The sequence below is a fragment of the Pseudopipra pipra genome, chromosome 2 (genome assembly GCF_036250125.1).
Source record: "Pseudopipra pipra isolate bDixPip1 chromosome 2, bDixPip1.hap1, whole genome shotgun sequence".
Classification (NCBI taxonomy): domain Eukaryota; kingdom Metazoa; phylum Chordata; class Aves; order Passeriformes; family Pipridae; genus Pseudopipra; species Pseudopipra pipra.
In genome coordinates, this window is record NC_087550.1 from 28,086,334 (window position 1) to 28,107,684 (window position 21,351).

General features: G+C 47.2%; 1 protein-coding gene and 1 non-coding gene across 7 annotated transcripts; both read right to left on the minus strand.

Moving 5' to 3' along the window:
* Positions 1 to 431: 431 nt before the first annotated feature.
* On the minus strand, positions 432 to 21,229 carry CHD4 (chromodomain helicase DNA binding protein 4). Of its 6 annotated transcripts, none has more exons than XM_064644607.1 (40): positions 21,139 to 21,229; positions 20,155 to 20,316; positions 18,094 to 18,221; positions 17,719 to 17,910; positions 17,249 to 17,367; positions 16,559 to 16,800; positions 16,347 to 16,474; positions 16,087 to 16,222; positions 15,693 to 15,874; positions 15,318 to 15,557; positions 14,348 to 14,551; positions 14,060 to 14,265; positions 13,688 to 13,819; positions 13,332 to 13,428; positions 12,773 to 12,964; positions 12,485 to 12,685; positions 11,416 to 11,553; positions 9,268 to 9,389; positions 8,984 to 9,157; positions 8,524 to 8,665; positions 7,930 to 8,061; positions 7,700 to 7,817; positions 7,365 to 7,489; positions 6,821 to 7,058; positions 6,479 to 6,651; positions 6,138 to 6,318; positions 5,951 to 6,037; positions 5,692 to 5,777; positions 5,472 to 5,605; positions 4,851 to 4,995; positions 4,498 to 4,663; positions 4,003 to 4,112; positions 3,627 to 3,759; positions 3,402 to 3,479; positions 3,153 to 3,290; positions 2,950 to 3,058; positions 2,500 to 2,632; positions 1,417 to 1,612; positions 1,126 to 1,301; positions 432 to 1,029 (listed from the first exon to the last, which is right to left on the minus strand). In XM_064644607.1, the coding sequence occupies exons 2-40, from the start codon at positions 20,249 to 20,251 to the stop codon at positions 946 to 948; spliced, it is 5,814 nt and encodes a 1,937-aa protein (XP_064500677.1). In that variant the 5' UTR covers positions 20,252 to 20,316; positions 21,139 to 21,229; the 3' UTR covers positions 432 to 945. The 6 variants fall into 6 exon arrangements, with proteins under 6 accessions (XP_064500677.1, XP_064500679.1, XP_064500676.1 ...); XM_064644609.1 differs by having other exon boundaries at positions 432 to 1,007; positions 5,692 to 5,780; XM_064644606.1 differs by having other exon boundaries at positions 5,692 to 5,780.
* On the minus strand, positions 4,332 to 4,470 carry LOC135410558 (small Cajal body-specific RNA 11). The gene has a single exon (XR_010428747.1). It is a non-coding gene; the product is annotated as a small Cajal body-specific RNA 11 (non-coding RNA).
* Positions 21,230 to 21,351: the final 122 nt, after the last annotated feature.

Here is a 21,351-nt window from a genome sequence, read left to right on the forward strand (position 1 = left end):
CACCCTTCCCGGGGCACTCAGGTGGCAGCAGGCTGCTTCACGCGCTTGGTTGAGTAAACACGGAAAACGCAGGCAGCAGAGAAGGGGAGTGGCACATAGGCAAGGCGAAAACAAGAATTCAGAGGTGGGGGATATCACAAAACCTGCTCTCGGAGAGGAAGTTGAACATCAGGAGGAATTTCTTCGTGGAAAGGTGTTGATTAATAGGGGAATGGGCTGCCCAAGGAGGTGGTGGAATCACCCTCCCTGAAGGTGTTAAAGAAACAACAGGACATGGCACTTCAGCAACTGGAGGAGGTGGTGATCGGTCACAGGCTGGACTCAGCTTTGGAGGTCTTTTTCAACCAGAATCATTCTGCGGGACAGGACAGAGCCTGGCCCTTGAGTAAATACTTACCCAACTGGTCTAATGCTAAATAGAGACAACAAAATAAAATACAAGGAAACTTTATTTTTCAGTTTTATCAACGTTTTGCTCTGGTTTTTTTGTTGTTTTTTTTTTTCACTGTTGTTTGCTTTTGTCTTCAAGCTGCTTACTAGTGGATGAGTCCGGTCAGTTTTTGTATTAAAAAGGATTTTGATGGAGGTAGCTTTGTCTCTGTCCTGGCTTTTACTTGGTCTTGCCTGCGCACTCTTCTCAGTAAACAAACTCAAAATAAAATTAAAAACAAAAACTGGAATTCCAGGCGGAGGCAACGAGCAACACAGCCAGGTTCTCCGTGTAACAGACATGGCGCTGGGGCCTCCAGTCACTATATACAGAGTCCATCATACATCCATCCCCCTCTCTCCTAAACACACTCCTTGCTCCAACGGGCTGGCTGCAGAGGAAGGAGTTTCTTCTCCTCCCAGAGACCTGAGCAGCAGCTTCCATGGAGGGAAACAGCACCCAGTCAGGAATGTCAGGCAGAGGGGTAGAGTGTGAAGGGGTGGGGTGGGGTGGGGTCACTTCAGCTTGGCCAAAACTTCAACAGCACTGGGCCAGGGACTCACTGCTGCTGGGCCACCTGTAGGGCGAGAGAAGAGGATCTGAGACTCAAGGGCTGGTCACCAGAGCCCAGCTTTGCCCACAGAGCCCCCCCCCTGCCTCAGTAGCAATGCTTACTGACCAGAGAGGGTACATACTTGTTGGGGCGGGGGCGGTGGCGGGGGCTCACTGCTGCGGTTGGCCAGGCGGCTGAGGATGTTGCGCTCGGACATCTGGAGGCGCACTGCCACGGGCGGGATACGGGCAATGGTGGCAGGCAGACGAGTCACATCTGCCTTCATGTCACTCAAAAGCTCCTCCAGCTGCTTCAGAACTAGAAGAGAAAGGGACATCTGTTCCGAGGGGAAAGGGACACCCCAGAGGGAAAAAACGAGAGGGGACAGTAATGGTAAGCACCTACCCCAGCCTTGTTTATCACACTGCATTACCTTTGTGCAGCACAGCATTGGCCGGTTTATTCCCGGCCATTGACTCCTTGGATAGATGCTGGTGGCTCTCAGCCAGGCATTCCACCTCTGCAAAACGTGTGTTCAGAGCCATAGAAGGGTGAGATGGGTCTTCGGACATGTTCAGATAGGCAGCTCGCCGCAGCTGCTCCTCGATCACCAGTGCCTGCTCCAGGAGCTGCAAGGGGGGAGGAATGTATCTTTCAGCAGCTGCCTGAAAGGGGGGGCCTGTTTGCACCCCTAGTCTTACTCCAGTTCTTCACCCTCTCATAAGATGAGATTCTGCACATGAGTCTCCTTTCACCAGCCTCTTTTACTGAGTAGCCCAAAACAATAAAGGCTTCATGAAGCTATTGCAGGTACACAAGAAAACCAGGCTACATCAGGTTTAATGAAAGGCTACTACAAATCCTCTTGGATTCTCATTCCTCCTCAGATTCTCTTTACAGACCAAGCTGTTTGCCATTTTACTCTGAGACAAAGGGGATGGAGATTTCTCACTGAATCCAAGTGAGAAGTGTCCCATGCTACTTACAGGAAGAATCTGAAATCTTATAAGCATTTGGAGAAATCAACAAGAATCCTGTCAGTGCAGAACTGACCATCCAGACTATAATGAATTAATGTTTTGCCCAGAGACTGAGACCTACATGGCCTTTATTTGGATTGGTCTTAAATCACTCCCACGACTAAGCCATGTTCACTACTGAAGAGGATGAGGTAAAGACTGAAGGCAACCCTTTCACCAATCCATACAGTTCTGTTTAGGCACATGGAGTAGGCTGTAGCAGAGAAAGCCACTTCAATCTTAAGCCTCCTGCATATCAGTTGTTGAATAAACATTTGGATAGAGAGCACTGAACCAAGCTCCCCGGTACCATTTCCAGAGAAAAGAGAACTATCATGGAGCAACTGCATGACCCTAAGATATATTGATTCATTTTTTAATTTCCCCTAAAATGAAAGGCACTGCAGAAACCTTTTACTTTCTTAATGGAAACTCAGAACTGAAGCTTTTGTTCTTTAGAGGTCCAGCCAGTTATCAAACTGAAGACAAATTCTTACCTTAAATCTCCTTGCCAAGAACTTATTCTTTATTTCCAGGAAGTTACCCCTGTTCATCTCACCCTTGAAGGGTTCATTGAGGATGGCGTAACGTGGATCATTCTGAATATCCTGCCAACGGGCATAGCCATGACTGAGATGGGATGAGCTCAGGCAAACAAAGGCAGTGAGAACAAAGGAATACACAGCCCAGGCAGTACTGTTCTTCAGAGGGGGTGGGGAAAGGGGGCACACAGAGGGGAGGAACAGGAGCCAAGGAAAAGGAATGAGAACTATGTCCTGCTAAGTGTTAACTGTGCTGGCAGGAAGCTCCTCCTCCCACCATCACTATCACTCTTCTGAAAGAGGATAAAGCGCTATCACTCAGCCTACTCCAGACAGACCCAGGACTGTCACCTTCACAAATTATATGTACAGGGCAGGAAAATGGATCCATCATGGCAAGGATACTTGATAATCCCAGCAAGGAGCCAGTAGTCATGACGCCGATGCCAGATCTCGTAGGTCTTCTTTGTGACAGTTGCAGCCCGCTCTTCATTCTGCCAGAGGGAGTGTAGTTCTGGAAAGGCAAGAGACACCAGAAGAGTTGGAAGTTATTTCACAAACACAAGCAGGGGCATATAAACCAGTTCAAGCAGATAAAGATCTCATACCAGTGAAACCACCATCTGCTATGTTGAACATGAAGCGCTGCTTTACTGCCTTCTTGTGCCTTTCATCTACTGACTCTTTCAGCATCTCTCCATTTTGCAGCATCACCACGTCTCTCTTATCATCATCCTTTTTCTCATCTGTACACATAGGAAATTATTAGAAAAATGAGATACCACACAAGCTGGACCCACAAGGACTCCTTGCAGAAGAGAGGTTAAGGGAGAGAAGGGAATTATCATTCCTCACACCTTTCTCATCCAGAGTGATTATAGGAGGTTCAGGAGGATTCTCAATAGGTGCTCTGTCCTCCACTTTCTCCACATCAGCTGCAGGAGGGAAAGGGAACATGAGATGTAGAGGAACACAGCAAGTCCACAGTTTTATTCTTCAACCAGAGAAACCCAACACTGTTCTGTAACTCCCCAGTGTTTTTCTACATTCAGGCCTGTTTTTTTAGGATGAAGTGTTTGTACCTTTGCTCTCTACTTCCATTGGTTCATCTGGTCTTTCCTTTACTTCCGGTTCCTCTACTTTTTTTTCATCTGCTTCTGTGGGGTTTGCTGGGGATTTTGCTTCCTGTGGTGGTGTCTCCACAGGCTGAGCACCCTGCAGAGGACAGCAATCAGTGAGAAGCAAGGTAAAGCAGTCCGTGGAAACAGAAGACAGCTACAACAATTTAGAAAGCAAAGATGCACAAAACTGTCAGGCCAATTCTAAGGATCTGAGAGTTACCTTTAAATATCACTCCAAGAACTCATCTCTGTCTTATCAGCTGAACAACAAAGAGAGGTCAGAAGCAGAGAAATTTGCAAGAGATACTGTGAGGCAAACAAGCCACCCAAGACTCACCTCCATTGGGACCTCTGTTTCAGTAGCAGAGGCATTGAGCTCTTTCTCTGATTCAGATGGCTCTCCTTGCTCCTTAGCACTGGCTCCTTCTTCTACTTTTACTCCTTCTTCTGTGTATTCCCCACACCAGAGCAGCACGGCAGACAAAAGAAGAGAAGCCATCAGTAAAGTCTTCCCCTCCCAGTTACCAAGCACACATCTCCTTTGCTCCCAGAGATCAGACCCATCAAAATGGAACCAACATCACTCAACACAACCACCCCCCACCCCTTTCCTGCCCACTACAAATGCTGGACTTCTCACTGTTGTCAGCTTATCCAAGGAAAGCTAGTGTCCTCTCTTGCCTTTAAGGGTTTGCACATGTCTTTGGCAGCCCTCCTAACACGAGAGTAAGTTGATCTGCGTCCACCTCCAGACCCCACCACCACAGTTCCGGTGAGGGGAACAGCCAGGATGAGGTCAGGACGCAGGGCTGTACAAGGGGGGAGCCCTCACCAGGTGGAGGAACAGGGGCAGGTGTATTTGGCTGTGTATCCCCTGGTGTTGAAGGAGTCGGAGTTTTTGGAGAGGGAGAGCTTGGCTGTGAAAGTTTCTTGTTCTCCTCTATCTCTGCCAGTTCTGGCATACTCCAGCGGCCGTTCACATGCTCAAATTCCTGCACCTGCATGAGAGGGAAAGACATATCATTGGAGAGTCATACAAAGCTCATCCTCAAACCAGCAGAGGCGGATCACTCAGCATACAACAAAAGTAGGTGTGAAAGGAGAGGTAACTCCCTAGCTCACTGACTACAGTGTGACTACAACTGTATGGACAGCAAAGGCCACATTGCCCTGCCAGGCACCTACCTTTTTGCGTATAAGTGACATGACCCCAATGCGAGTAAGGACGTGTTGTCGAGAAAGACCTTCCCGTGGGACCCCATCTGCAAAGGTCTCTGCACCATCAGCTCCAGGTTCACACAAATGGCGCATGAACAGCGAAACATAGGCCCTGAAACAATTGAAAAAAGCAATTAGTCCATAAATCAAGTTGGCTGCAGACACACATCATCAGACACCTTCTAGCACATAAGGGAAATCACCCCAGGATTCCTAACCCATAGTAACACAAGTTCTGGGGCTCCAGGCTCCTTCAAGGGAGAATTTCTCGACAGAATTACTATATAAAGGACACAAAGCTGACTCAAGAGACTTGAGCCAGAAACAACCGTAAGCCTAGGAAAGACTCAGGGAGAGTATTCATTACATGCTTAATCCTCTGAAAGCATTTGCTTTTGGTGACTGATGAGTTGAGTTCAAGTAAGAGAGCTGGGAACAACCCCCTCATCTCTCCCAGCTTATACTTCATCCTCCCACGAAGAATCAACTATTACATTAAGGAAGTGTAGTCTCTAAGGCCCCACTCTCATTCTTTCCCAAAGGGACTAGATGCTGCCTGTCTTCCATCCCTGCCTAATGCAGACTCACTTAAACTCTTTCTCTGACTTGCCACGGAGGTCCCGAACAAGCCATTGAGTGGTGAAGGCATCCTGAGGTGGCATTCCATAGCGCATGATGGCATTGAGGAAGGCTTTCCGCTGGCGAGCATTGAAACCCAAAACCTAGAATGGAGGAGGAGACAGGCAGACATGGCAAGAGCCATACAGAAGCAGCTAGGATGCAAACGCCTACTCCTGGTACTACTTACCTCAATGTTCCCCCCCACACGGGCAAGTAAGGGAGGCAGAGGCTTATCCTTATCATTTCTCAGGCCTTTGCGGCTAGGCCGACGAGCTGCTGAAGAGAGAAATGCAGCTAAGGAGGAGGGACAATGCACAGCACACTGTTGTGTGAATATTTCCCTGGCAGAACAGCACCACAAAATGTATAAATCTCCCAAACCGAGTCCCAGCTGTTTCTACACTCAGAGAAAGTGATGCAAGGAGTCTAGCTTCACCAGAACTTACCTTCAGACCTCTCATCGAAGTCCTCATCTCCTTCCTCAGAAGCAACTGAATAATCTGACTGATTATCTGACTGGTCATCCTGCCAGTCTGAAAGAAAAACAGCACGTGAGCCTGAGACGCTACTCCGTTACTTCCCAGCAAGATATACTTACACCCATTTTTCCCTCAGAGTCCTGTGGATTTGTACCTCTATCCTCCTGAGAGCCATCATTGTAGTTAACTTGCTTGCGGATACGTTTGCCCTTGCCCAGATTCCTGGCCAGATCCTCCTGTTGTTGTTCATAGTGGTGACGCAGCAGTTTCTCCCAGTAATCAGGATCCACTGACTCCTCCTGCTTAATGATCTCCCGTTCAACCTCCTCTTCCTCCTGCCAGAAAGGTAACAAATTTAGGGCTCTATGCTCCAAGTTCTAACCTGTCATAGCAGATATATGCCTGCTTGTCCTTAAAAGCATCAGAGCTCAATTTACTTAATTGACCGTCCATCATTCCGCAGAACATACTAGCTGACATCCAACTTCTACTCACCCCCATCTCCTCCTCACGAACCACATACTGGGCCACCTTGAAGGAGCTGAGATACTCATTCATGCCCTGAAGTTCTGTATCTTCTGTTTCATCCTGGTTCCGATCCAACAGACGCTCAATTGCTTTGTCATCATAGTGGATGACACTGCTGTCCTCACCTTCTTTGTTATCCCCTGAAGGAAGAGCACAGGCACAGTTGCTGTGTGGATCTCGAGGGAGTAGGAAAGGGAATGCCAGCCTAGACCTCTCTGTTGAGCTATAATCAGCACTGTGTCCACAGTCTCTCACTACATAAGGAGACAGATCTGCCCACCCCTTTCGGTTCTACTCCCAGGCACTCACCCCCCTCAGTAGCCTCATCCTTGAAGAGCTCTTCAGTGCCAAATTTGAGAATGTCATCAAGTTCCTGTTTGGACATGGAGCCTGTCTTGGAGCCCAACCCTGGTCTCACTACCAGATGAGTTAGCATCATTTTCTTCTTGGCCACCTGAGTGATACGCTCCTCCACTGAGGCCCTTGTCACAAAGCGGTATATCATCACTTTCTTGTTCTGTCCAATTCTGTGTGCACGACTGAAGGCCTAGAAAAGAGATGCGCTCAAAATAACCTAGAGCTTGATGCGCTCAAAATAACCTAGACAACTACACAGGTAGTTGTCTGATACACCCCACCTACCCAGTTGCCTTCATTTTGGCTCTTAACATTAGTGAAGGCTGTACCCTGGAGGAACCCTGCACTATTTCACTGCCCATCTCTACCAATCCTCACTGCTCTAATTTTGCATATTTCTAGATGGGAAGTCTCACATTCCTTCACTCCTCCTGACAATTTAATTCCCCCTCTTCCTCAGGATTACTCCACAGTGAGTGGGCTCATTCAGACTCACCTGGATATCATTGTGGGGGTTCCAGTCTGAATCGTAGATAATCACAGTATCTGCTGTGGCCAAGTTAATACCAAGACCCCCAGCTCGAGTTGAAAGCAGAAAGCAGAACTGCTGAGCTCCAGGAGCTTAGATAAAAGAGAATAAAACTAATCAAGGGAGAATGTAACACTCGAACAAGGATTTTTATCTGACCCACATCACTTGACAGGGAATTACTACTAACTTAACATTCCAGGAAAGCAATGGAAAGTTTGGGCCACAACAATCCCATGTTGACCATTATGCACATCCAAGGCGACAGTTTTCATTTTACAGGAAAAAAGGAGACTCCATACCATTGAAGCGATCAATAGCCTCCTGACGCATGTTCCCTGTGATTCCTCCATCAATCCGTTCATATTTGTACCCTTCATGTTCCAGAAAATCTTCTAGAAGGTCCAACATTTTAGTCATCTGCACACCAGAAAAACACCACCATGAAAGAGTGAGGGACAAGGGGATGCCAGATCAACAGAGTTCTTTTTCAGAAAAAGAATTCCGAGCCTTAAGGTTTTTCCCCATATACCTGAGAGAATATGAGCACCCTGTGACCCCCTTCCTTCAGGTTCTTTAACATCTTCTGGAGCAGCAACAGCTTTCCAGAGGCTCGAATAAGTGCACTACCATCATACATGCCATTTGGCATTTTTGGAGCTTCCTGAGAAGAAAAAGAGAAAGAGGGAATAAGGGGTAAGGGACAAAAAACAGCTTGAAGGGATGTAACTTGGCCTTAGTCCCCAGCTGTGTTCATCAGATGCTGGGTCACACCTGGTCATTTACCTTGGCACAACCACAAGGTAGTACACTGCTTGTATAAAACATCAGTGCTACCCTGTGCCTTTTCTCTTGCAACTTGACTTCTAGACACCCCCCTCTTTCTTACTTAGTCCCTACTCTTCACCATCTTGCAGGAGTCATAAGATAGCTCCTACCTGTCATAAAAATATGCTGAAAAAAAAAGGCCTTCCAGCATGTTAGGTCCAAATACAGACAAAATGAAAAAAACAGAGGCAAAAAGAGAGGAATGGGAACCCCTCCATGCTTCAACTAGGGAGTTAACTGGCTCCTTGATAACAGCCAGCAGGGAATTTGCTTATACAGAGTAAGTGACTGGACATACCATAGCAGCCACAGGAAAGAGGTAGGGGTGGTTACAGCACTTCTTCAGATCCATAACAACATTGAGCAACGAGACTTGGTTACCACCACCTCGTGCATTCAGTGCCTCAAAGTTTCTTGTCAAAATGTATTTATAATATTTCCTGAAACAAAAAAGAAGGTACAACTCAGACACACCTCGTGAGAACGACTAACATGCTCTTCTCTTGCTAGATTCTGCACAGCTTGTGGCACTACCTGCCAGCTACCCAGACTCTGCCAGTGACATTCACTATTTCTTTATCCCTAACATCAGTGCACAGGATCAGTCCTTCCTCTGCTATAGTGGAAGCAGGAAGTTTTCCTCTCATCCACTGTGCAGAAAGCCCTATGATGAGGATAAGGCTGTTTCAGCATCCTCTTTGAAACTGCAGAACAAAGAAACAGCAACTCGACAGCAGGTGCTTCATTCTCACACTCACTTCTGCATAGGGCTCAGCTCCACTCTGACAATGAGTTCAGTCTTAGATGGCATATTCTTGAAAACATCGGCTTTGAGACGCCGCAGCATATGCGGGCCCAGCATGTCATGCAGCTTCTTGATCTGATCTTCCTTGGCAATATCTGCAAACTCTTCTAGGAAGCCCTCCAAGTTACTGCAGAGAAATAGACACTCAGCAAATGCCACAAAGGAAAAAGAGAAAAAGAGCAAGGAAGGGGATAGGAGTGACAAGCCAGGCAGGCTGACTTGCGCTGCAAGACATACTGGAATCTCTCAGGTGTCAGGAAGTTCAGCAGGTGGAACAGCTCTTCCAGGTTGTTCTGCAGGGGAGTTCCTGTAAGCAGCAGTTTGTGCTGGAGGGAGTAACCATTCAGCACACGGAAGAACTGGAAAGTAGAGAGCAGGGAAGAAATGGTGAGAAAATTAAACAAACAAAACCAAACACAAACATATTAAAGGCTTATCAAGTCATAGGCCTACAAAAAATAAATCTCCTAGGAAAAAAAAAGCTGACACCAAGCTAGGTTTCCATTTAGATCACATCAGCTGTTTGGACAAGAGCTCCAAGTAGTTCACATTCCAATCAGGGTCACTAGACTGATCTCATTTGGATCATTGTTGTGCATAGCTAAAACATGACTGCAGCAACTCCTACAAGTTATCAGGTGCTGGTAAGGTTTCCTTTGCTCTTACAAGTTACAAGCTCCTTCAGACCACCAATCACTTCTAGACTGTATGTACTTTTTCTTCTTAAATTAGTGTTCCACGTTCCTACAACTACTCTGCCTTGAGAATTCTAGAAATAGCTAAGTCACTCTTCCTATTCATATCAATCCTGGCAATATTCCAGAGATCTGAACAAGCAGAGGAGAAAGAGAGCTAAGAGTTTGCCAATGTGTCTTCAAGGTAATTTGTGCTGGTTTTCACAACAATGAAGTTAATTCCAGACAGATGTAGCGAGCAGTTAAAGTACTGCACAAAAAAGCACAAGTGTACCATGTTCAGCAGCACGAATTGACAATAGAGCACTATTTTACTTACAAGCTTGGCGATTTCTTTGTGTATCTTACACTTAACATGATACAAGGTCAAACTTAATGAAAGTAGCTTGTACTAGATGGCAAACAAAAAACAAAGGAAACAAAGAAAAACCCACTATCACTTATGTTTTGGTTATCGCACAAGAAGAATCCTTCCAGTGGCCTCCATGGGGACTTATCTTTCTATATAGTTACAGTTAAAAACATTCTCATTTTGGAATAAAATGTGGAAGTTACTGATCATATCTGCAAAACTTTAGTAGATAGCCTCAATCTGTAAAGAAGCATCTGATCTGTCTTGCAGCCAAATACCTGTAAGCAGGAAACTGCTCTAGAAAAAGGTAGATTTAATGGTTCTGAGTGGATAACCAATAGCATCAGAGTGTAACCTTGAGCCTCTACATCCTCTTTCAATTAATGAATATTAATAGTAAGCATTCATTCGTACTGCCAATAGTTTCAATGCTAAGCACAGAATGGCATCCAGTCTCAGCGCCTACAAAGATCTAGAAACTGAATTGCAAGCACAGCTGTGATGCCTCATGAAGATGCCTCATGCCAAGACCCAAAAAGCTAAAGCCATTTAAATGCAAAAACAGAAAACAAGCAGCAACTGTCTTACACAGTCTCCAAGAACGTCTAAAACCAGATTTCCATAACAATTGTTTTTAGCATCCTGAGCACTAGAACCCAACTGATTAAGGCACAAAGGCCTATGGAGGGGCTGGATTAAGGAAGTACGGTCAAGTCTACAAATTCAAACAAGCTTAGCTAAGGTGCAGCTTCATATAAAAGCAGCTATATGGCTTTCTGCACCTACCCAGACATTTTTGAACACCTCTGCCCACCTCTTCCATTTGTATAGCATCTAATTAGTTCTGCTTCAAAGCTGGATGAATGCAGAGAGCAAGCCTACTCTGGAAGCAGGGTAAATGTGCTCATGAGCTTGTTTTATGCTCAGCATGGTAAACCTTTTCAGAATAAAGGTGCTGCAGATATATGACCTGCTTTCAGAGAAGCCAGTTTGTATTTCAGAGCAACAACCACATCCAGGTTTTTCTGTTTTCCAGTCTACATCAATTGCCCATTCACCTGGAAAGAAATGGTGTTTTGACCAGTGGTCTGTATTTAACCCGTGTTTTAACCAGTGATCTGTATAAAAGTAAAGTTGTTGCCAATGATGACTGATATCCAGACAAAGGCTGATAAATTTCTTTTTAATAATACATGAAATTTATTACTGAACAAATGACTAAGACTTCTCAGACAAACTTATGAGCTTAGAAGCAGCTATTGAATCTTGTGAACACTCTCTGCCCATTCCCCCCTCCAACATATGCCATGCCTATGAACCACCTATGCTTCTCTGTACCTTAGACTGATTGTTCTTCAGCCTGTGAGCTTCATCCACAATGAGACAGGCCCAGTCAATAGAGCCTAGTATGGCCATATCAATTGTGATCAGTTCATAGGAAGTGAGAAGCACATGGAACTTCACAGCAGCCTCCTTCTGCAAAGGAAAAGGATGAACATGTAACGGGATAGAGGAATGGTCCCATGCAAAACAGATGCAGTGTTTCTCCATGTTGTGCTATTTGACTAGGGCTCATGAGGATATCAAAAACTTTTCACACCGACAATTTTCTGTCACAAGATTCAAAATGCTGCCCAAACCATTTTAGTCTTTTAATCCCCCATTACTCTCAACGCATGTAAGTCTCCTCAACCCCCTCAATACCTGCTACTTTTGGACAGCTGCCAAATCCTCTAACACAGATGTTTAACAACTAAGTTGTGAGTAGAGGCATGTTAAGAAAATGAGATTCGGAGAAGAGTGGCTCATCAAAAAGCTAAGACTAAAAAAGATAAATAGCTTACCATGGAATTTTAAATTACTGTTAGTACTTAATGTAGTTTAATTTCAAGGGAAGGAAGGGAGTCCTATCTACCTCTGCCAATGAAAATGCTTTAGCTTCCATACTGGTTTTACTAGGAAGACCAAAATTCTGCAGAAACTAGCCACCTATATCAGACTCTTCCTTCTTGTCTGGGCATGGCCTCACTGTCAGCCAGTTCCTCAGAAAGATTAAAAAGTTCATACTTTTTTTTGTATATTTTTCTTTTACATACAATGGACTTATATCTGTAGAAACGATACACAACTTCACAGGTTAAGTAGGAAAGACACAGGGACTTGCCTATGCTCAGTATTATCTCAGCTTTCTTTTTTCAGTACTGAATTAGTTCAGACTAGTCAAGTGTTTAAACAGTCTACAGCAGGAGTCTAAACACCCACTTGTCATCAATTTGCAGTTATTTCCCCTTGGAAACTAAAAGCATAATCAGTTCCCAGGGACATCAGAGTATCTGAACCTCAGCTGCTGAAAGCCAGTCTAAGTGCGTCTCTTAATTCAGGCTTGTGTTACAGTGGAGTTCCGTACCTTCATTCTGGATGCTTTTTTGCCTCCACGTATGGCATTATCCTCAAAAGTAAACTCATTCTCACGGATGATGGCCCGGCTGTCTTTGTCCCCAACATAGGTCACTACATACATATCTGGGGCCCACATCTCGAATTCTCGTTCCCAGTTGATGATTGTGGACAGGGGAGCACTCACCAAGAAGGGACCCTTAGAGTGGCCCTACAAATAGAGTCAGTAAGAGCATTAGATGACTGCAATCACTAATACAGGCACTAATACACGGGGTAGTGACCTCCTAGCTCTCACCTCTTTGTATAAGGAATACAAGAACACTGCTGTCTGCACAGTCTTTCCCAGACCCATTTCATCAGCCAAGATTGTATCTGTACCCTGGGCCCAAGAGAAGCGCAGCCAGTTCAGTCCTTCCAGTTGGTAGGGGTGCAAGGTCCCGCCTGTTACATCGAGGTACTCCGGTTGCCGGTCATATTTCACTGTTGGCTACAGTGGAAAGGAAGAGTTAAGACCTTTTACCTTAGCTAGATAGCTACCAAGAGTCCTTTCTCAGTCACCCATACATTCATTAGTACAGATAAGGCTTCACAGATGACAACCAGACTAGCACCAAACCTAATTCCCAAACGGCCAAAGGTACCCATCTTATTTTTGTAAAACCCTTTCACCTAGAGTTAGAGTCTCATCCAATGGACAAGGCAGACCTTTGTCTGAAGGCTCTATAAGCCATTTTTGCTTTAGGCCATGAAGGAACTCTAAACCATATGCTGTTTCCTCTTCAGTTTTCTATTTACCTGCTGGCACCCCAAAATAAGCAGACCAAATGGTTTCTAGGCAATAAACATTAACTTACATCTACTGTGGGAGTCTCAGGGGGCCTTTCCAGTTTCCGCATCTTCACTTTCTTTAACTTCTTACCAGGCCTGCCCTCTTCACCTCGCATCAGCTCCCTATGCAGAGACAGTCCCAAGAACATGTAAGTTTAATGGCTTTTTGTTAACAGATCAAGAGAAAACTATTGCAAAGAATAGGAGGGCAATCACCCAACTCAATAGGCTCAAGAGAACGAGGCTGGAGCCTTCATGAACTGGTGGAGAGGTACAAGGCCCCTGCCCAAAGGCATAAGGAGTCAGCAACAAGGGGGACTGACATATGCCAGTATTTTCTCTTGAGGGAAGTGAGAACACAACCTCTAGATACTCCTCCTACCTGTGATTCCAGTAGCCTTGCTTGTAGAGGTCATAATCTTGAATATCCACATCTTCACTTTCCCAGGAAGCCTGGTCATAGGGTAGGTCTCTCCATTTAATCAAATAGTGGACATTCCCTTTCTTATCCACACTGCGGAAGAAACCAGGAAGTCTTAAGCACAGTGAAATGGCACTACTCACCCAATCTACTCAAATGCAAGAGAAGGGAAGGAGGTCTTAGTGAAGCAACAGAAACAGAACAACTATATTTGTCATACCAACAAAAAAACTCCCACTGTTTCTCCCAGTCATATTGCAGATTAGCTCTTCCATTCTCCCTTAGCCCTGCTTAAGGTCTTTGTTGAAAATCCTCTTTGTTACCCCCACCTACCTATGATTAAGGATCCTGTGGATCATCATCCACTCTGGCTTGATCCCATATCGATAGAATCGCTCCTCCATCTCAGCATACTTGGGGTCCTTGTTTTTCCTCTTTCGGCTCTTTTCTTCTTCTCCTCCAAAGTCCCCTGAGGGTGGCTCATCCATATCATTTTTGCGTTGATAGTTACGAAACATGACCTGGCAGTGCAGCTCCAGCTGAAGTCAGGACACAAGCAGTTAGTAGGTGTTTTACCCTCAGCTATCCATCCTTCTAACATGGCTAGAGTCCTCCACTCACCTGCAGCTCTGACACCCAAGAGCAGTGCCAGTAGGACATGCCCTGCCATTTGACAAAGAACTGCCTTTCAGGTCGACCCTCCAGAGGTTTAGGGGGTGGAGCGTTGGGGTCCGCATCAGGTGGACGTGGTGGTGCGGGGCCAACTGGGGGCTGACCCCACTTCCAGATCAAGATCTTCTGCACTTTTCCTTTCAGAGCCGGGCACTGGAAAGTTAAACAGAGGTTGATGCATCAGAGTGTAGGTACTTCAACACAGAAGCACTGAGCAGAAACACAGAGTCACTTTCACAGCTTTACTATGCAGATAGAATTTGCTAGGCTTGATGAGCCCAGTAGTCTGTCCAACCACAACCTCATTTAAAGTTTGTGCAGAAAATATTCTGCTGTAGAACTAAGGGCCCAGCACAGGGCTATGTCCTGAAATGGCTTTTTTGTTCATCATCTTGTAAGTCCATATCAACTAATGAAAGCAACTAACACCACTTACATTAATTATTTCAAGAACTTTCTAGATAAGTGTGATATTTCTCCTAACCATCTACTAAAAAAGGGCTTGGCATTACAGAGCTTACACTGCAAAATAAAAACCAAGTTTGTCTCAGCATCAGTTTAAAACACTTTCAGCACTGAATTTGCTTGTAATTGTTCTTCTGCTTCTACACAGATACATGAGCCAAGAAAAGTGAGCTTTGGCATCCTGGACTAAAAATCACCCAACAACCCTGCACATGGGCAAACTTCATGAGACCCAAAGGCTGTCAATCTGCTCCTTCCCACTGTCTGGAGAAGGCAGCCAATCAACAAGGCGCAATAGAGCCACAAAAAGCCAGGCCTTTGTTTTATGACAAAAGTGTGAGAGGAGGTAAGAGTCTTCGAAGGACCAATCATTTCCAGGAAAACATGATAAACTGAAGGGATTAGATCAATCAACTCTCGTAGCAATAGGAGAATGGTACTAGCAGAAACTCACAGTGCAGCGAGGACACAGCCACTCTCCATTGGGAATCTCAGGCAATGGGGGATTCAGACAGTGGATGTGATAGGATGAAGGACAGGCATCACAGCACAGCAGCTCTCCTCCATCCTTGCAGACTCTACAGAACTCCATATGGTGGTCATCCTCTTCCTCAGCATCCCCCACTACATCCTCCAGGATTTCCTCACCTTCAGAGTTATCCTCCTTTGCTTCCCACTGAATGCCCTCTTTTTCCTACAGGAGAGGGAAATCAGAAAAACAAAGTCACATATTTGTGGTTATTTTATTACCACAGAAGAGGAGCCCCAAGTGACTTGACATCCCCCTCCTCCATGGTCTCTTGCACTGCTTGGGGAATTCATTACTCACACAGTGTGGGCAGCTCCATTTGCCCTCTGGAGCCTTCTCCATATCTGGGTCCAGGCAAACCATGTGGTAGGCACGCGGGCAGGTATCACACAGTATAATTTCTCCTCCCTGCTGGCACACCTCACAGTAGTCCTGGTGATCAGTCTCATAGCCATCCACAGCCACTGTGGAGTCCTCCTCACCTGCAGAGGGGTGGTGAGGAGTTATAGTAGTACAAGTCACAGGTACAGGCTTCGTACAGCAAGGGTACTCTCCCAACAGCCTACATAGCAATGCAGAGACCCAGAATCCAAAACTCTTGTATACTGTTAAATATCCAAACTCTGCACAGACGTTCTCCAATTTTTCCACACACTCAGCTGTGCTGTCTCCCATTGTCAGCAAGTATCAATACCTTTCTTTTTCTTTTTCCCAGCTTTGAGTTTTTTGCGACTGCGGCTACTACGGCTTGTAGATCCATCTGAAACAGAGTAGCTGTTGATACTGGCATCATCGAAGTCTGACTCTATATCCAGATCATCATCTTCACTCTGAGGTAAGAGAAAAGCTGTGTCACTCAGACACACGTGCTGGGGGGCAGCAGATATCCCCCCCCAGCATTCCTAGTACATCATCACCTCCTCCTCAGAAAGTCAAGGTAGGAGCATCACTTACTGATGATCTTTTACGCTTGGAACCAAATCCTCCCAGTTTGATTTTCAGAGGTGCCACCTTCTTTGTTTTGGGTTTCTTGATATCAGGAATACGAGGACTTGCCTTAGGCTTCCGCCGGGCATTGGGTCCTGAGAACACAGGAGACAGAGTCAGAAGGGCTACTGCCTTCACACCACTCACGCTCGATCATCCTGCCAGACTCTTCATCTCACCTTTGCCTTCCTTTGTCTTGGCTTTCCTGAGTGGCACATCTACGGGGGGCTGCGGCAGGACAGCATCCACGTTTGTCACCATACTCTCCACTACTGCAACAGCCGCAGCTGCAGCAGCTGCCACTGATGCACCTGAACTTCCCTTGAAGGGGTTGTTTGTGCTAAACTCCCTCCATTTGGCTCCCAGTACCATCATCATCTTCGACACTGCTATTTTTGGGTTCTTGGCTGCGATAAGTGGCCTGTGTGCAGTTAAGGAAGGCAGGAAGGAAGGAAGAGTTACTGAACCACCCTGAAATCTACATTATTTCTGCCTGCTGCCACCCCCATCAGCACATCTATCTCAAACTACCTTCCTTTCTAATCTCTGATCTCAACAGTCAATGAATCTTTCCACTCCCATCCTTCACTCTATGGGGAGGATGCAAATACTCAGGGGCTTGGAAAACGAAACAGAATTCAGCATAGTAGGGAAGAAAGTGGACTGGGAGTGAGGACTTGCATCATCTCGATGACTAGAAACAAAAAAGCTGTGGATCAACTGTTTTACTGTTACTTCAGTTTTTGCTCTAGGTATGACACCAGTGTCTCTAATGTGCACCTGAGGTTCTAAAAATCAAGGAATCTAGTTTTTGTCCCATCTCTTTTTTTTCATTCCAGAGTCCTTTCAGGCATAGGCTTGCAGCTCACCTGACAAACTGGCTGAAAGCTTTGTAGTTGGTGAGTGTGCGGTAATCCTCTTCTGTGAAGATGTGATCAATATCCTCCATGCCCCAATCTTCCAGGAGCTGAGCAGATGACTTTGGCTCCTATGAAGAGAGAATTACAGAGAAAATGTTCTGGTTCTGCTCTAGGAAAGAGTAGAACTTCCACACATCTTTCATATTCCACAGATGACCCAGGGAATTTCCCCCCCCACACATCCACTTATCACCATAAGACACAGTCTCAACAGAAGACAGTGAAGGTGGGAAAAATCTTTGGATCCAATGTAAATTCCACGTGTGTTTAAAGTAAAAGACAGGAAGGAATGCAAGGTGGGAAAAAGGTCAAGTCAAGCAGGTGTAGCGGAGGAAGAAGAAACTAAACAGCCCCAACTCCCTCTGCCATCACAAATGGGAATGAAGAGCAAGCACTAAGTCAGCAGGGTAGCTTCTCACCTTTGAGTCATCATCTTCTTCCTCTTCTTCCTCCTCCTCCTTGCGCTTGGCTTTGTTTTTCTTTTCCTTCTTAGGTCCTAATTTCTTCTTTTTCTTTTTCCCAGGGGTATAATCACTGCCCTCACTGTCAGAACGCAGAACCTCCTCTTCTTCCTCCACAAACTCATTCCCCTCACCAGAGCTGTCCCCTAGCTGGGGAGGGAGGGAGAAGATCAGGCAGCTGTGAGAAAACACCCTGGAGAAGCACTAAACATCGCTCTCTCCCCATGCTCTAGAGGACTCATACAAAGGACTGCTGCCATAGACCAACATCAGTAAGCACCCTCACCCTACATATCCATATTTCAGTGTGACCTTAGGCATCCTTTTCCTTACCTCCTTCTTCTGACGCTTGCTGAGCTTGGGCACTTTGGGTTCCTTTAGTTTCTTGGGCTTCTTCTTCTTCTTGATTTTGGGGGTGTCAGCCTCTGACAGAAGCTCTTCTTCTGCCTCTTCTTCAGGTTCTGGATGTGAAGAGGCAACATGTCTCATTCAAACCGCACCTGTGCACTACAGTATAGCCCACTTCACAGAGATCAACTTGTCCATACAAACTTGCTCCATACAAACAGAACTAGTTATAACTCTTACTGTTCACAACAGATACTCCAAAATTGTTATCCTAAGGTACCACTGAACACAGTTTTCCCCCTCACAACACCTCCTATTTACACAATATTCCTTCTCCAAGCAGAGTTACACTCAGAACTTAAGGACAAGAAGTTTGCCATAACCCAACAAGAAGAGGAAAGAGTGTAAAACAGGTAGCCACATGAGAACCTGACTAGGATACTGTTTCAGTTCATGGGTCTTCAGGAAAGAAATCATCTAGCCCCTTCAGCTGTACAGAGCACGCTGCAGCTGCATGCAAAATACAGGCCAGTAAGCCACTACTTCTCCTCCTCCACAGGAAAGTTGTTACTCAGCAACTCTATTCTGATTCAGATTTGACAGAATCTTCCCCAGCCCCAACAGCTAGCAAGCTCACTGCCTGGCCAGAAGAACACATGCCAGTTCCCCACCACCACTGCACACTCCCATCTGTGTGCCCCCTTCCGTGGCTGCCCCCAGCCTGAGGGGCACGGGCAGCCAGGCAGCCCTTCCCTTTGTGGCAGCAGGCTGCGGGAGCAGCGCGGCCACCCGCCCTCCCCCGCCGCCCCGCCCACCGAACACAGCCAGAGTCACTCCTTCTCCCTCCAAGGGAAAATGGCCTCCTGACCACCGGAGCTGGGCAGGATGAAGGAAGCCACAGGTCAGAGGAGCTACTGCAGCCAGGGGTGAAACAGCAGAGGACAAGCTCTCAGAACCTGGGGTCCCACACCTGGCTCCTGCCATATTACCAGTGGATGTCTCTTCACTCCCATGGTCCTGTAACACCAGGTCCTTCAAGGATCACACCTCTTCTACTCCAAGTTCTGACTTAGAGCCTTTGGTGACCCACCAAGGTACTATATATACTCTCTACTTTGTAGGGGATTTAACAGTTTTTCTTCATCAAGATTTTCCTTACTGACAGTCCCCTTCTGCCCAAGATTTTAGAGATGCCAGAAAACCCTAGAGTCAAAGCTTAAGAAAAAATGCCAAACGAACAAAAATCCCAAAACCCACACCACCATCTTCCCTTTCCAGTTACAACACTTCTCTTATATGACGCTACAACATTACAGCATGAGTTAGTATGAAAACTCAAACTTGTCTTACAATCCAACACATCTGTTTATCTATTATTCCTTTCCACAAGGAAATGAAGAATCCAGGTACGTGGCCACAGAGCAGGTCATCAACAATAGCAATAAAAAAACCCCCCATACCACATGAGTTCCCAGGGCTCTAACTCAAGCCTCACGTTGACGATGAGGATGCAAACGAGGGAAAAGATACAAGGACTACAAGAAAAGGAAAGGTGAGCAAGCAGCACAGAGCAAGAATCACAAGAAACCTCAATAATTGGGTGTGGTGATGAAGGAAAGTGGGTCACGCAACAGCCCAGGGCAGTTTTCTCTGGACGTCAGCCGGTCTGAGTTCCCAGATGAAAGCAAGCCAGGCAACCTGCCCTTTCACATATTACCGCTCTTCCCCCTCCCCATTCATGAAATATCAAATTCGCAGGCATTTTGGTACCCCATCAGAATTGGACACACTGCCTCCACCCTCTACACCTCCTCAAAGCACAGGCCCCGACAACCTGCAATGCCTTGTAACAAAGTCAGTTCCACCTGACACAAAGCCCTGAGCCTTGCGCTTTGAAGTAACCCTGGGACTTGGATATCAAAAACATACACATGGCTTGCAGTAAAAAGAAAAATTACATTCCCCAACGCATCATGTATTTCACACATTCAGCCTGAGACCAGCATTCTCCCCATTCCACATGCATGCCCTGCAGGCTCGCCATACCTGGATGCTGGGGGATAGCGTTGTTCAACAGGATCTCCATCTCATCATCATCGCTGCCCCCCGAGCACGGCGACGGAGATCCAATGCCCGATGCCATGTCCTCCGAGCGGGGGGAGGCCTGGGCTTACACAGAGTGTCGTCTTCTTGCCAGTCCGGCCAGTACTTCATTGAAGAGAAAAAGAGAAAGTTACAGCAGATCCGAACTCCGTTTTTCCAAGCAATAGTGCTACCAAGAGGATCCGTGAGAAAGCTTAGACAGCAACTTTACTGGATTTAGAACCCATGCAAAACAGAAACACTGGCAGCAAGTACCAGCTTAGAGTTGTGATGGAGAAGGCTTTGAGGACACCAGATATTAAACTGAGTCAGCAACTCATCTCTGGCGAGGAAGCCAAAACAGCTGTCCTAAAGGAAAACTCTCCCGTCCTCTGCAGCCGGGTGCCCTCGGTTATTTCTGCCTTAGGCTGGGAGAAGGCAGCGGTGCAGGCGAGGCAGTTGGGCTCCCACGGGAGCCCCGGGGCCGCCTGTCAGCGCGGTGCCCGGCCCGGTAGCCCCGAGTTGGCACCGCAGCGCCGGCCCTGCCCTGCCCCGCCCCGCCGTCGGCCGCACACAAAAGGCCGGGCGGGCTCTGCAGCCCCGCTCCGCCGCCCCCGCCCGGAGCGGGGCTGCGCGGCGCAGGGCGGGGGCGGGGGGCACCGTCTCCCGGGGGGGGGCGCGGGGCGGGGCCGGGGAAGTCCGGCTGCCGAGCGCCGAGAGGCCACCGCTCCCCGGGGGCCGCCGCGGGCCGGGGCTGCGGCACCGCCGGGGCGGCGGCGGAGGGGCCGGACCCGTCCTGCAGCCGCCCGGGCAGGGGGACGGCGTGTCCCCGGGGCAGCTGCGGCCGGGACCGACGGGGCGCCCGGCGGAGAGAGGTGCCTGCCGGCGGGGACGCCCCGCGAGGCGACAGACGGCCTTGCCCGCCCTCGTTCCCTTCCGGTTCCTCACCCGGCTCCGGACCCCAGCTCCTCGCTCGCCGCCGCTGCCGCTGAAGGGAAAATGGCTCCGACCGCGGCACCGCCTCTTAAAGGGGAAAAAAAAAACCCGGCTAGGCCCCGCCCCCTCCCGCCCACATCCCATAATATGCCCCGGGACCCCGGCAACAGGCCCCGCCCCCGTCTCCCCGGCAAACACCCCCCCCGAGACATCCCATAATACTCA